Consider the following 16,133-nt stretch of genomic DNA (forward strand, 5'->3'; position numbering starts at 1 on the left):
CATTTTCCTTACAGTCATCAACAAATACCATATAGGCAGACATCATACTGCCTCCTGATAACCAGTGGAAGGAATCTGAAGAATCCCGAAGGAGTCTGAAGTGTTGGTAATTATCTTGCCCCATTCCTGCAGTATTGTAGTGCAATTGAACTTTATTATAAGGCTATTCTGTTGTCCCAAGAGAACACACTTATATATAGAAATAAAAACAGAAATTGCTGGGATAAACTATGGTTTTAGATGACCTTACTCTTTATAGCAATTCTCTTGAAGAGTTGCATCTGAAATTTAAACCTATTTATCTCCATTTTTAAACATGGATATTTTTGAAACAGGGTTGTGCTTTGAATCTAAGGCTACTTCACAGTTATTAGCTGTTTAAAAAAGATGCACAAAGCCATTGCTTAAAGTAAAAATCATTCAAAGATAAGACTTTAAGAAATAAAATGCATTCTCTTAAGTTACTATGCTACACTGTATCTTGCAGGGGACCAAGCTGAGAATGCATAGCTTCTATTAGCAATAAAGGCTAACTGGAAGTGTGATCAGATCGCTGTCAGAATGTACTGCCAAGTAGCACAAGTTGAATAGAGGTGTGAAAAGATGATAACAATTACAGTAGTGTTTACGTGATGTGGGAAATGTCTCTCAATACGGATTAAGTGGAAGGAGTACATTCTTGTCTTGCTTCAAAGGAACAATATCTGGTATTGCTCTTAGAAAGTTTAATAATTGTTATTGTAAGTTGACTTGGCTGTTACTAACCCGTACCTAAATCCACATTGGGCAAACAGGAACTTTATCTACATGTATATGCTATCTGTGTGGATTTTTCAAGATCTTGGTTTCTCCACCAACTCATTTGAGTAATTAACCATAGCTGAAAATGCAGCTTTGCTTTTGTGCATGGAGCAAGCAAAATTTCTCACCATTAGGTCCAAATTAACGGGAACAAATATTTATTTCAGCCTTTATAAAGCTTTAAAATGAGTTTCAGATGTTTGAGGCCCATGGCCAAGACTTGGGGAGGGGGAGAAGTGAAGGAACCACAATATAGATATACAACATTGACTCTGTGGGTAAGTAATTGCGTGGTATAGTTTGCCCTTCAGAAGGGAGCTGGATGAGTTCCGGAAATTGAGGACTTCTCAAGTTAAAGAAGGCAGGTGAGAGGTAAATTTAAAATTAAAGGTATACATTACTACATTCTACTGGAACTTGCTTGATTGTCTAGGAATTTCCTAAAGGTTATCTTAAATTGGCCTAAGGTTTTTTTCTCTTTTTAATCCCTCTCCCAGAAGATTGCGTGACTGGGGGAAGAAGGTTGATGGTTCATGTAGGCTGGATGGGACAGGTTGGATGGACCAGTGGGTCTTTTCCTGTCCTTTCTCATATGCTCATAGCTCCTGCTTCCCTGTTTCAGGGATGACTTAATGGACATCCAGCTGCATAAGGTGGGTATGAAGCACATTGCCCAATTTGACACTTCAGGGCATCCTTCCCAGAAAACACAAGGGCACATTTGGCCACGGATGGTAAGAACCTCAGTCTACACTACCTGCAGGACTGGGGAACAGATGGAGAACAAGTAGACACAAAGAAAGAACTTGCATTTGTATAGCACCTTTCATGTTCTCAGGACATCATAAAGCACTTCACAGGCAATTCATTACTTTTGAAATGGTCACGGTTGTTATGTAGGCATATATGGGAGCCAATTTGCACACAAGAAGGCCCCACAAACAACAATGAGATAAATAACTATCTAATATGTTTTAGTGGTTTTGGATGAGAGATAGATGTTGGCCAGGCTCGTCTTTAAATAATACCATGGGATATTTTACATCCACCTGAACAGGCAGACAGAGCCTTGGTGTAGCATTTCATCTGAGAGACAGCTCCTCTGACACCACATAACTCTCTCTCAGCACATACTGAAGTGTCAGCATAGATTGTGTGCTTAAGCCCCAGAAAGGGGCTTGGATGTAAGACCTGACTTGTGTGCAAGTATGCTACTACTGGGCCAGACTGGCAAGATGGTACATTTAAATGAATTTGGCAAGGAAAAACACTCAATTGTACTCCGTACCTCATGGATTGCCCTAATGTTGATTCCTGCAAAGTGCTGCCTGTTTCACATGCACTCCACACAATCCCATTCATGGCACGCATAGAGGTGTAAGTTTTAGATTATAGTTGGCAGAGGTCTGCCTATGGAAATTGAATTTTGCTGTGAAAACTAATAGAGAGTGGGGTGAAAGCTCAAATTGTAATGGTTATTCGATCTCTTTGTAACTTCATTTCAAAAGTAATTAATTGTGTGACACATGTGACTTGAAACATTGCCTTATGATTGGGTACACTAGAAATGCTGGTACTATATATATATATTTTAAAACAAATAAATTGTAAAATTCCAATACATTTACACCAGCAAGTGAATTATAATGCAAAAGAAAAGGTGACATTTTATTGGGGGCGGGATGGGGTAGCAAAATCATCAATTGAGCACAGCTGCACAGCTGCTTGTTGAAACACTGATGCCACTCAAAGCAGAACAGTAAAAGTCCATAGCAATGTGATTTTATTCTCTGTGGTGGTTCAGTGCTGTGGGATACTAAAGTGCTTCATCATTATGTCTAGTGTCTTGACTGTGTTCTGTTTCACTTACAGTCCTCATTTTTCACAGGTTTGATAGAAATTGGGAGCGTCTATATTTTTAAAGAGGATCATCTGATTGAGTATGATGGCGAGCTCTCTCCTGAAGTCCTGGTAGAATTTCTTCTGGATGTAAGTAAAATACATTCTGTGGAACCAGTATTTTTCCGAGTATGAATCTTATTTTCAAATGATTACATATGTTTCGTTTTGTCAATTTTCTTGAGGCATATGATTTAATGGCCGCAAGTACCTTGCCCAAGTAACCATTTTTCATGTGTGCATGTTAGTCTCAGCAGCTACGCAACCATGCAGTCCAACGTTTTCTTACCTGACATCTGTTCATGCACTTTCCAGCAGAAGTCATTGGATAGCGATCAGGACCAGAATCTCACTTTGATTTTTCTGCTCCCCACCTCCGAACATGAGGCCAACTGTAACACCCAATTGCTACTTTAACCAACATAAGCAACATAGAATGCTGAACTATATAGCCAAAACAGAAGTGTAAAGGCCAGAGGAATTGGTACTGAAACTGTATAGTCCTCTGGTCAGACCACATGTTTTTAGTATTGTGCCTAGCTCTGGTCACTGAGACAGGGGAGACATTTTGCTGGCGATACAAAGGTGGGAGGAAAAGGAATGTGTGAGGAGGACACAAAAAATCTGCAAAAGGACAGAGACAGGCCAAGTGAGTGGGCAAAAATTTGGCAGATGGAGTATAATGTTGGAAATTGTGAGGTCATGCACTTTGGCAGAAAAAAATCAAAGAGCAAGTTATTATTTAAATGGAGAAAGATTGCAAAGTGCTGCAGTACAGCGGGACCTGGTATGTTGCCTCCCTGGTGCAAGGGTCAAGGATGTCTTGGAGTGGGTGCAGGACATTCTGAAAAGGGAGGGTGAACAGCCAGTTATCGTGGTGCATATAGGCACCAACGATATAGGGTAAAAACGGGATGAGGTCCTACGAGACGAATTTAGGGAGCTAGGAGCTAAATTAAAAAGTTGGACCTCAAAAGTAGTAATCTCAGAATTGCTACCAGTGCCACGTGCTAGTCAGAGTAGGAATCGTAGGATAGCTCAGATGAATACGTGGCTTGAGGAGTGGTGCAGAAAGAGGGGATTCAAATTCCTGGGGCATTGGAACCGGTTCTGGGGGAGGTGGGACCAGTACAAACCTGATGGTCTGCACCTGGGCAGGACCGGAGCCAATGTCCTAGGAAGAGTGTTTGCTAGTGTTGTTAGGGAGGAGTTAAACTAATATTGCAGGGGTAAGGGAACCTATGCAGGGAGACAGAGGGAAATAAAATGGAATCAGAAGCAAAAGATAGAAAGGAGAATAGTAAAAGTGGAGGGCAGAGAAACCCAAGGCAAAAATCAAACAGGGCCACATTACAGTAAAATTTTAAAGGGGCAAAGTGTGTTAAAAAGACAAGCCTGAAGGCTCTGTGCCTCAATGCGAGGAATATTCAGAATAAGGTGGACGAATTAACTGCGCAGATAGCAGTCAACAGATATGATGTAATTGGCATCACGGAGACATGGCTCGAGGGTGACCAAGGCTGGGAACTCAACATCCAGGGGTATTCAACATTTAGGAAGGATAGACAGAAAGGAAAAGGAGGCGGGATGGCGTTGCTGGTTAAAGAGGAAATTAAAGCAATAGTAAGGAGGGACATTAGCTTGGATGATGTGGAATCGGTATGGGTGGAGCTGCGGAATACCAAAGGGCAGAAAACGCTAGTGGGAGTTGTGTACAGACCACCAAACAGTAGTAGTGAGGTTGGGGACAGCATCAAGCAAGAAATAAGGGATGTGTGCAATAAAGGTACAGCAGTAATCATGGGCGACTTTAATCTACATATTGATTGGGCTAACCAAACTGGTAGCAATGCGATGGAGGAGGATTTCCTGGAGTGTATTAGGGATGGTTTTCGAGACCAATATGTCGAGGAACCAACTAGAGAGCTGGCCATCCTAGACTGGGTGATGTTTAATGAGAAGGGACTAATTAGCAATCTTGTTGAAGAGTGACCATAATATGGTAGAATTCTTTATCAAGGTAGAGAGTTACACAGTTAATTCAGAAACTAGGGTCCTGAACTTAAGGAAAGGTAACTTCGATGGTATGAGGCGTGCATTTGCTAGAATAGACTGGCAAATGATACTTAAAGGGTTGACGGTGGATAGGCAATGGAAAACATTTAAAGATCACATGGATGAACTTCAACAATTATGCATCCCTGCCTGGAGTAAAAGTAAAATGGGGAAGGTGGCTCAACTGTGGCTAACAAGGGAAATTAAGGATAGTGTTAAATCCAAGGAAGAGATATATAAATTGGCTAGAAAAAGCAGCAAACCTGAGGACTGGGAGAAATTTAGAATTCAGCAGAGGAGGACTAAGGGTATAACTAAGTCGGGGAAAATAGAGTACGAGAGGAAGCTTGCCGGGAACATAAAAATTGACTGCAAAAGCTTCTACAGATATGTGAAGAGAAAAAGATTAGTGAAGACAAACGTAAGTCCCTTGCAGTCGGATTCAGGTGAATTTATAATGGGGAACAAAGAAATGGCAGACCAATTGAACAAATACTTTGGTTCTGTCTTCACGAAGGAAGACACGAATAACCTTCCAGATAAACTAGGGGACCGAGGGTCTAGTGAGAAGGAGGAACTGAAGGATAGCCTTATTAGGCGGGAAATCGTGTTAGGGAAATTGATGGGATTGAAGGCCGATAAATCCCCGGGGCCTGATAGTCTGCATCCCAGAGTATTTAAGGAACTGGCCCTAGAAATAGTGGATGCATTGGTGATCATTTTCCAACAGTCTATCGACTCTGGAACAATTCCTATGGACTGGAGGGGAGCTAATGTAACACCACTTTTTAAAAAAGGTGTGAGAGAGAAAACGGGTAATTATAGACCGGTTAGCCTGACATCAGCGGTGGGAAAAATGTTGGAATCAATCATTAAGGATGAAATAGCAGTGCATTTGGAAAGCAGTGACAGGATCGGTCCAAGTCAGCATGGATTTATGAAAGGGAAATCATGCTTGACGAATCTTCTGGAATTTTTTGAGGATGTAACTAGCAGAGTGGACAAGGGAGAACCAGTGGTTGTGTTGTATTTAGACTTTCAAAAGGCTTTTGGCAAGGTCTCACACAAGAGATTGGTGTGCAAAATCAAAGCACATGGTATTGGGGGTAATGTACTGACGTGGATAGAGAACTGGTTGGCATACAGGAAGCAGAGAGTCGGGATAAATGGGTTCTTTTCAGAATGGCAGGCAGTGACTAGTGGAGTGCCGCAGGGCTCAGTGCTGGGACCCCAGCTCTTTACAATATACATTAATGATTTAGATGAAGGAATTGAGTGTAATATCTTCAAGTTTGCAGATGGGTGGCGGTGTGAGCTGTGAGGAGGACGCAGGGTGACTTGGACAGGTTCGGTGAGTGGGCAAACGCGTGGCAGATGCAGTATAATGTGGATAAATGTGAGATTATCCACTTTGGGGGCAAAAACACGAAGGCAGAATATTATCTGAATGGCGGCAGATTAGGAAAAGGGGAGGTGCAACGAGACCTGGGTGTCATGGTTCATCAATCATTGAAAGTTGGCATGCAGGTACAGCTGACGGTGAAGAAGGCAAATGGTATGTTGGCCTTCATAGCTAGGGGATTTGAGTATAGGAGCAGGGAGGTCTTACTGCAGTTGTACAGGGCCTTGGTGAGACCTCACCTGGAATATTGTGTTCAGTTTTGGTCTCCTAATCTGAGGAAGGACATTCTTGCTATTGAGGGAGTGCAGCGAAGGTTCACCAGACTGATTCCAGGGATGGCTGGACTGACATATGAGGAAAGACTGGATCAACTGGGCCTTTATACACTGGAGTTTAGAAGGATGAGAGGGGATCTCATAGAAACGTATAAGATTCTGACAGGACTGGACAAGTTAGATGCGGGAAGAATGTCCCCGATGTTGGGGAAGTCCAGAACCAGGGGACACATTCTCAGGATAAGGGGTAGGCCATTTAGGACTGAAATGAGGAGAAACTTCTTCACTCAGAGAGTTGTTATCCTGTGGAATTCCCTGCTACAGAGAGTTGTTGATGCCAGTTCATTGGATATATTCAAGAGGGAGTTAGATATGGCCCTTACGGCTAAAGTGATCAAGGGATATGGAGAGAAAGCAGGAAAAGGGTACTGAGGGAATGATCAACCGTGATCTTATTGAATGGTGGTGCAGGCTCGAAGAGCCTAATGGCCTGCTCCTGCACATATTTTCTATGTTTCTATGTTTCTATGTACTTGTACTTGAAACACAAAAGGTTAGTATGCAGGTACAGCAAGTGATCGGGAAGGCCAATGGAATCTTGGCCTTTATTGCAAAGAGGATGGAGTATAAAAGCAGGGAAGTGTTGCTACAGTTATACAGGGTATTGCTGAGGCCACACCTGGAATACTGCGTGCAGTTTTGGTTTCCATATTTACGAAAGGATATACTTACTTTGGAGGCAGTTCAGAGAAGATTCACTAGGTTGATTCCGGAGATGATGGGGTTGACATGAGGAAAGGTTGAGTAGGTTGGGCCTCTACTCATTGAAATTCAGAAGAATGAGATGATCTTATCGAAATGTACAAGATTATGAGGGGACTAGGCAAGGTCAATGCAGAGTGGATGTTTCCACTGATAGGGGAGACTAAAACTAGAGGGCATAATCTTAGAATAAATTAAAACTGAGATGAGGAGAAATTTCTTCTCTCAGAGGGTTGTAAATCTGTGGGATTCGCTGCCTCAGAGAGCTGTGGAAGCTGGGAAATTGAATGGATTTAAGACAGAGATAGCCAGTTTCTTAACTGATAAGGGAATAAAGGGTTACCATGATCGGATCAGCCATGATTGTATTAAATGGTGGAGCAGGCTCGTGGGGCTGTATGGCCTACTCCTGCTCCTATTTCTTATGTTCTTATGTTGTTATGACATTTAAGTGCTGCAGGTAGTGTAGAGAAGAGCTACAAGTTGATCTCTAGTGTTAAAGATCTGAGTTATGAGAAAAGATTTGAGAGTCACGGGTTTTTAATCTTGTTAGGAGGCATCTGAGACATGATCTTATTGAAGTACAAAAGATAGTTGAGAATGGAAAAGGAAAATATGGAATATTGCTTTCAATCAAATTATGAGCAGTAGGAGGGACTAAGGGCCACAGGTTCAAACTAGTAAAAGGCAAATTAAAACTGCTATCAGTAAGTTCTCCACACAAGAGTGACAAATACATGGGACAGACTCCAGGATGGATTAGTTAGGAGGCAAAATCCTTAAACTTTATAAACAATAAAGTGGACTTTAGGGTCTTTGTGGATGGATGAACTAAGATGGGCTAAATGGCCTTCCTCATTCATAATTATCTCGTTGTCAGCACAGACTGGCAATTAAACTTGTAACCTTGTGGCCTGTATGGCTTAATACCACACAGTGTAGTGCCTTTACCTGGTAGGCCAATCTTTTATTTGTTCTCAGGATATAGACGATGTTGGCAAGGCCGGATTTATTGTCCATCCCTAATTGTCTTGGAAAGGTGGTGGTGGGCCTTCTACTTGAACTGACACAGTCCTTGTAGTGATGGGACTCCTACAATGTTTTTAGGTAGGGAATTCCAGGATATTAACCCAGCAATGATGAAGGAACAGTGCTCTGTGTCCAGATTAGGATGGTGTGTGACTTGGAGGGGACTTGGAGATGATGGTGTTCTCATGACATTACTGCTCTTGTCCTTCATGGAAGTAGAGATCTCAAGGGGAGAAAGTGTTGTTGAAGTAACCTTGGTGAGTTGCTGCAGTGTATTCTGTAGATTGTACATACTGCAGCCACAATGTAGTGGAGGGGGGTAAATATTGAGTCCAGTGGCAGGGGTGATGATCAAGCAAACTGCTCAATCCTGGCTGGTATTGAGCTTCATGATTGTTGTTGCACCTGCACCCATCCAGCGGAGTGTTGGGTATTCCATCAACTCCATGACTTGAGCCTTGTAGATGGTGGAGAGGCTTTGAGAGGTAAGGAAGCGAGCCATTCATCACAGAATACTTAGCTTTGCCCTGATCTTGTAGCCATGGAGTTGCGGTTGATTCAGTTCAGCTTCCGGTTAGTAGTGACCCCGAGATGTTGATGGCGAGATACTTTGTGAGGGTAGTGCTATTGAAGGCCAGTGGGAGATGGCTGGGCTTTCTGTTGTTCGGGGTGGTTACTATTAGGCACTTATTTGCCATGAATGTTAACTCCCACTTGTCAGCTCAAGTCTGGATGATATTCAAGTCCTGCTTCATCATCAGAAGAGTTGTGAATGTAGCTAAACACTGTGGAAATCATCAGCAAACAAGCCTACTCCGAACTGTATGACAAATAGTTCATTGCTGAAGTTGGGAGCTTTACTTTCAAATTAAACGAAATATGCTTATAATATATTCTAAAGCTCTAAATTATAAATTGGGGTTATCAAAATCTTGAATTTAAAGCTGTGACACATCAGGATAGATTTTTACTGACACTGCTGGACCAGTGTTACTGAAAGAACTCTTAATACCTGCGGAGCACATATAAAACTAATAGATCCTACTTGTTGAGCTGCAGAGGTAAAGATAGCTCGGCTTTCTGCTAAATTTTATTTTGCTTTCTCTTGTTACAAATACAAGAGGGAGAGAAAGCAGTTGAGAGATTATTCATAATCGTTTTAAATGAACCATTTATCATTTTATAAATCCCAGGAATGTTGGCCAGGGTACTGACTCGTCACACCTGTCTAACATTCCCAGAAAAGTCTCTGCACTCAGATTAGCAGAACAGGAGGGTTTGTGGAATAGACTCTCGAATAAATAAATTAATGCTGTGTAACTAACACCTTTAAAACGAGCTTGATGAATATCTGATTACAAATTACATTGAGGAGTAAGGATTAAGGACAGATGACTGGAAACTGTGGGACATAATGATACATGAGCTGATGACACATAGGGTCCAAGTTTCCACACGATAAAAAACGGGCGCCCCTCCTAGCTGGGCGCCCGTTTTTCGCGCCTAAAATGGCGCCTAAAAAAAACCTCGCGATTCTGGAGCGTTCTGCAGCTCCTTGTCTGCCTGGCGCGGTGTCCAGGGGGGCGGAGCCTACACTCGCGCCGATTTTGTAAGTGGGAGGGGGCGGGTACTATTTAAATTAGTTTTTTTCCTGCCGGCAACGCTGCGCGTGCGCGTTGGAGCGTTCACGCACGCGCAGTGTGAAGGAAACATTGGCACTTGGCCATTTTTGTAGTTCTTTGTAGCTGTTTAATTTTTGAACATTTTTTTAATAAAAGCACATTGCCATCAGCACATCAGCACTTGCAGCCTTCTCACTGTCTCCTTCCCCCCCCCCCCCCCCACGGGAAGAACGGGCGCCTCCTCCCCCCCCCCCCGCGGGAAAGAACGGGCACCTCCCCCCACCCCACGGGAAAGAACGGGCGCCTCCTCCTCCCCCCCCCCCGCGGGAAAGAACGGGCGCCTCCTCCCCCCCCCCCCGCGGGAAGAACGGGCGCCTCCTACCCCCCCCCCGCGGGAAAGAACGGGCGCCTCCCCCCCCCCCCCGGCGGGAAGAACGGGCACCTCCTCCTCCCCCCCCCCCCCTGCGGGAAGAACGGGCGCCTCAGGCTGACTGCAGCATTCTCCGTGCCTGAAGCACTTTCACACAGGTAGGAAGATGGTTTATTTAATCTTTTCTTTGCTTATAAATGTTTATTCAGGTTGGATTTATTTGTATAATATTTGTAGAAGTATAAATAAGGATTTATTGTAGAATTTAATGAGTTCCCTTCCCCCCCTCCCCCACCACCTCGTTCTGGACGCCTAATTTGTAACCTGCGCCTGATTTTTTAATGTGTAGAACAGGTTTTTTCAGTTTTACAAAAATCTTCACTTGCTCCATTCTAACTTAGTTCGGAGTATGTTTTCACTGTGGAAACTTTGAAATCAGGCGTCAGTGGCTGGACACGCCCCCTTTTGAAGAAAAAATTCTGTTCCAAAGTAGAACTGTTCTGCCTGACTAGAACTGCAGAAAAAAAAATGTGAAGAATTGCGATTTCTAAGATAGTCCGTTCTCCACCAGTTGCTCCTAAAAATCAGGCGCAAATCATGTGGAAACTTGGGCCCATAGAAATGGTCAAGACAAAACAATATAAGATGAAAGTTATACAGATATACTCAAGCTTTGATTGGTTTATTCTTGAAATAAGGGGATTAATGTCTGTTTTAGACCCCTACTGCAAGATTGGTGTGCCCTCAGTTAGCCAGCAGTAGCCAGTTCTACATGCGGCCTAACAGATGATTTCCCCCCTCCCGACTCTGATGATCACCGCCCCCCCCCCATAATCACCGCCGCTCCCCTGATCGCTGCCGCAATCCCCCCAATCGTCGTCGCTCTCCTCCCGATCGCTGCCACTCTTCTTCCAATCGGCGCCACTCTCCTCCACCGAGCAAAGACATTCACTCCATCAATGAAAAAAGCAGTTTTACATTTTCACCAGACGGATGCAGGAGTAAAAACAATGGGGATGGCCCTTAAGTGAACAGGGCTAACTTTTGCTAATCCAACTGGAGAACCCCATAACAGCAAAGTAGCACCTCAGGTTTGTTGTTCCTCAGCCATCACCTGCGTCTATAAGAACAGTGTACCATGCTTTTTGACGCAATGAAAGAGTGTGTGCAATAAAATAATGGTTATTAACGATGCTTTAAATTGACCATTTAGTGGGTGTGGGAGTTTCCTGCTTGATGGGTCCCACAAGAATGGAATAATTAGGAGCATACACACCTCCACCTTCCTTCTGATATCAGCAAAATATCATTTACAGCTGGTACCGGGCTTGGCCAAGGAGCTCCCTCCATGTAGCTTACATTTGTGCATTTAATGGAGGGTGGCCTTCATCTCCAAATAAGCCCACCATCCTTTGGTACATTTCCTGCTGTAGAACTTCCAGCTCCTCATCAACAAGGGCAGTTTTGTCACCATAAAACATTTCTCAATTTTTCACTCACCACCACAGCTTCCTTTTTACTGAGGGTTGCAGCCCTTTAAGATCTGGATTATACGCGCTCCAGCTAAGTGTGCTTTAGGCCCAGTTCGCTGGGCAAGCTTTTCATGTGCTAGTAACTTATTCAAATTTGGGGGAGAGACTCCAATCAGAAAATTACATGTGGCCCACCCTCTGAACAAGTGAGACTACGCTGTAGGTCATCTCAACTCCATTTTTGTATTTATCGGAAAATTGGATTGCTACTGTCATATTGAGGACAAATTATAAAGTTGATGGAGTGAATGTTGGTTTGTAGAGGTACAAGGATGTCAATTATACTCTAGTTTCTTTAAGTTTTTTTTACATATTTTGGTGATTTTTTTAGTGTTAGTCAAGGTGAGGGATGTCAGTATTGGGGAGTGAAACAATTTTCCACATTGGGCACTTGGTATCAGGATCAAACAGTCCAAGGGCAGGCACAACTTGGGCAAATGCAGAGTAACGCTCTCTTTGTTGCGCCCTAATAATGTGCCTTAACCCTTCCTCAAGTGGAGACTGGAGCTCCGGCTCTGAATTCTGGGGCGCCATCCAGTGGGATACTCATGTCTGTTGGGTGTGGTTGGCCACCTCCTCATTGAATGCGTTGTGTGATCCAATAAAATCCTCCTGCAATATGGAACTAATCACCCCGTCGGCTGGTATAAAGATAGTTACAGCCATGGAAGGAGCGTTCACATCGCGGCCTGTCAGACTGTTAATTAGCCTGGAAATCTACTCTTCACCAAAGGGTAAGAGTGGTAAGGTACGAAAATAACAACAACAACCCTTCCTCAGAAGAGCACCTCTTCCTGCAACAATGTTGTAAAATCCAGTGTTATGAACAGGTGATAGCCACAATACAGCTGTATTTAGTTCAGAAATGTGGGGGTAAATTATTGAAGGTCTCTTTTAATGCAGAAAATATAATATTGCTTAAGGCTGAGATCAATGCCAGAGCTTTTGTTTTGTCAACAGGTGACAGAAGACCCAGTGGAAATCATTGAATCTCGGGCGGAGGTTCGCTCATTTGAAAGAACTGACGAAGTGATCAAATTGATCGGATACTTTAAAAGTGACGTTTCTGAACGTGAGTCACCATCAGTCATAATCTCCAGCCTGTTTTGCCACTGTAACTTTGGATGGAGAGGCATCACTTTAAAAGCTTAACTCTAAGTTTGAAAGATTTGTAACCTCGGAAAACCTTCACTTAACAATACAAAATGTTGCAATATTAAAAACATAGAATTTATGAGTTGTGCCTACATTATGGCTATTGCTAAAGTATTGTGAATGTATGTAAACACACTAGGAAGCTCACAGTGAACCTCCTGAATCAGTGATATGGGTAAACTTGCTGTGTGTGTAAAATTTAAAACATCTTTAAATTTGGGGAGGATTAGAATGACAATTTAATAAAAGAATTGAGGTTGGAAATTACTGTCAGATCTTATCATTAGAAGAATTAACTTGCTCGTAATTATCTGTTCCATAGAATGCTAGGATGTCTTGTTTTAAGTGTTGTATTCAGTGTACTAAGTTAATAATGAACCATAAAATGCGATTTTGCTGCACCGATAATTTATACACCTGTGCACTATAATCGAGGCATTAACCTATTTAAAAAGGTCAACTGTTCTGTTAAAATAGCAGGTAACGGAATATGTACAAGGATATAAGACAGACAGTAATTTCTACCTGATGTTCTGAAAATTTACACACGGAACAAATATAACTCTATGTTTTAAACAATTTTAAAACATCTTATGGACAGCAAACCTGCTTTTCACATCTTCCTGCAAAAAAATCTCAATACTAGATTAGTGTTAAAATATCAACTTACATCTTAGTCAAGAAGAAAGTTCTATAAAGGAGCTGGTCTGACTGGATATCTGACTTTGAAATAGAAGCAAAATACCATTGTTTGGATACTTCGAATTGGAGAAATGTTCACTGCTGACCAGTTAAGCAGCTGCAAGTTATATGATAGTCTTTTTATTGCATATAGCATGTCATTACAGAGGCAGTCCCAGACAGACTGACGGAGGAATTTTAATAGTGATAACTTATACAATTCTCTAATGAAAAAAATAGCAGCAATTTATAACACTTTGGTAGATCAAAGCTTACTTTTCATTGGCTAATGAAAACAATCTTTTATTCCTTTTTAAAGTGGTTTGTAAAACATGGCTCTGACATAATGGGCCCAAGTTTCCACAGGATAAAAAACGGGCGCCCCTCCGAGCTGCGCGCCCTTTTTTCGCGCCTAAAACGGCGCCAGAAAAAAAACGCGCTATTCTCGAGCGCTTTGCAGCTCCTTGTCTGTTTGGCGCGGCGCCCAGGGGGGCGGAGCCTACACTCGCGCCGATTTTGTAAGTGGGAGGGGGCGGGTACTATTTAAATTAGTTTTTTTCCTGCCGGCAACGCTGCGCGTGCGTGTTGGAGCGTTCGTGCATGCTCAGTGTGAAAAAAAACATTGGCACTCGCCCATTTTTGTAGTTCTTTGTAGCTGTTTAATTTTTGAACATTTTTTTAATAAAATCACATTGCCATCAGCACATCAGCACTGAGGTTACCCTTCTCACTGTCTCCTTCCCCTCCCTCCCCTCCCTCCACGACAACAAGCCGCTGTCTCCTTTCCCTCCCTCCCCTCCGCGGCAACAAACCGCTGTCTCCTTCCCCTCCCTCCCCTCTCTCCATGGCAACAAGCCGCTGTCTCCTTCCCCTCCCTCCCCTCCCCTGCGCGGCAACAAGCCGCTGTCTCCTTCCCCTCCCTCCCCTCTCTCCACAGCAACAAGCCGCTGTCTCCTTCCCCTCCCTCCCCTCCCCTCCACAGCAACAAGCCGCTGTCTCCTTCCCCTCCCTCCCCTCTCTCCACAGCAACAAGCCGCTGTCTCCTTCCCCTCCCTCCCCTCTCTCCACAGCAACAAGCCGCTGTCTCCTTCCCCTCCCTCCCCTCTCTCCACAGCAACAAGCCGCTGTCTCCTTCCCCTCCCTCCCCTCCGCGGCAACAAACCGCTGTCTCCTTCCCCTCCTTCCCCTCCCTCCCCTCCACAACAACAAACTGCTTTCTCCTCCCCCCCCCCTCCCGCTCAGCGGCACGAACGGCTGCAGAATTCTCCCTGGCTGAAGCACTTTCACACAGGTAGGAAGATGGTTTATTTAATCTTTTCTTTGCTTATAAATGTTTATTCAGGTTGGATTTATTTGTATAATATTTGTATAAGTATAAATAAGGATTTATTATAGAATTTAATGACTTTCCTTCCCCCCCCCCCCCCACCTCGTTCTGGACGCCTAATTTGTAACCTGCGTCTGATTTTTTAATGTGTAGAACAGGTTTTTTCAGTTCTACAAAAATCTTCACTTGCTCCATTCTACTTTAGTTTGGAGTACGTTTTCACTGTGGAAACTTTCAAATCAGGCGTCAGTGGCCGGACACGCCTTTTGAAGAAAAAATTCTGTTCCAAAGTAGAACTGTTCTACCTGACTAGAACTGCAGAAAAAAAAATGTGGAGAATTGCGATTTCTAAGATAGTCCGTTCTCCACCAGTTGCTCCTAAAAATCAGGCGCAAATCATGTGGAAACTTGAGCCCATTAAATTACATTTACAAATAGATTTCTCCAAATAAATGTAAAATGCTTATCTATTTTATGCACCGAGTTAATATTTATTGTTCCTGTCATAAAAGAGTTTTCAAGACCATAATATTTTAGAATCAACAAATGACATAAAAATAGAAATGAAGAGATACAGACCATCTGGATATATAGGCCCCCAAAATCCACAGTCCTTCTAGCTCACTCCAGCTGTAAATTCAGCAGAAATCCACTGGGACCCAGATACTCAAAGTCTCGGCCTTCCGGGGAGTTTCTGGGATGGCCTGTTGGTGGTGGAACCCCTGTCTGCCCTAAACAAACCCATTGTTGCAGAGGGAAGGGGGTTGCTGGGGGCTTCTTACAGCAGGCATTCCCACTTTGCTGACCCTCAGTGAGACCAGACATACCAAGTTTCCAAATGGCAGAAGTAGGCACTACCTGAGGACCAATGCCAGGATAATGAACTAGGCCCCAAAGAAATGTTTTAATAGAGAATTATTTCAAAGCCCCCACCCCCTTACACAGGGCTGCTGGGGACATTTATCGCTTCTATCTGGGGCAGGGAGTGGGAGAGGGAACTGTCACCCAACACAACCCCTCGAATGAAAATTTGTGGCAGACTTCCAGGCCTTTCCACCATGGGTAGTGCCTTAGATGCACCCCTACTGGCATGGGTACCTGTCAGTGCAATGGTAATGAAGGGACCTCCTCTTGATCCGATGAACGTTAGCAAGTCAGAATTAGAGGCTCTAGGCAGGAGCATCCCAGAATTTACATGAGGATGTTCCCCGCCAACCCCCACT

General features: G+C 43.4%; 1 protein-coding gene across 2 annotated transcripts in view; it reads left to right on the forward strand.

Annotated features, from left to right (window-relative positions):
- LOC139276055 (calsequestrin-2-like) overlaps positions 1–16,133 on the forward strand; it is a 55,507-nt gene that overhangs the window by 8,033 nt on the left and 31,341 nt on the right. For both annotated transcript variants that reach the window (XM_070893474.1, XM_070893473.1), the window contains 2 exons: positions 2,690–2,790; positions 12,708–12,819. In XM_070893474.1, coding sequence (XP_070749575.1) covers positions 2,690–2,790; positions 12,708–12,819 — 213 coding nt within the window. The remainder of the gene's footprint in view (positions 1–2,689; positions 2,791–12,707; positions 12,820–16,133) is intronic.

This window comes from Pristiophorus japonicus, chromosome 11, assembly GCF_044704955.1.
Source record: "Pristiophorus japonicus isolate sPriJap1 chromosome 11, sPriJap1.hap1, whole genome shotgun sequence".
Classification (NCBI taxonomy): Eukaryota; Metazoa; Chordata; class Chondrichthyes; family Pristiophoridae; genus Pristiophorus; species Pristiophorus japonicus.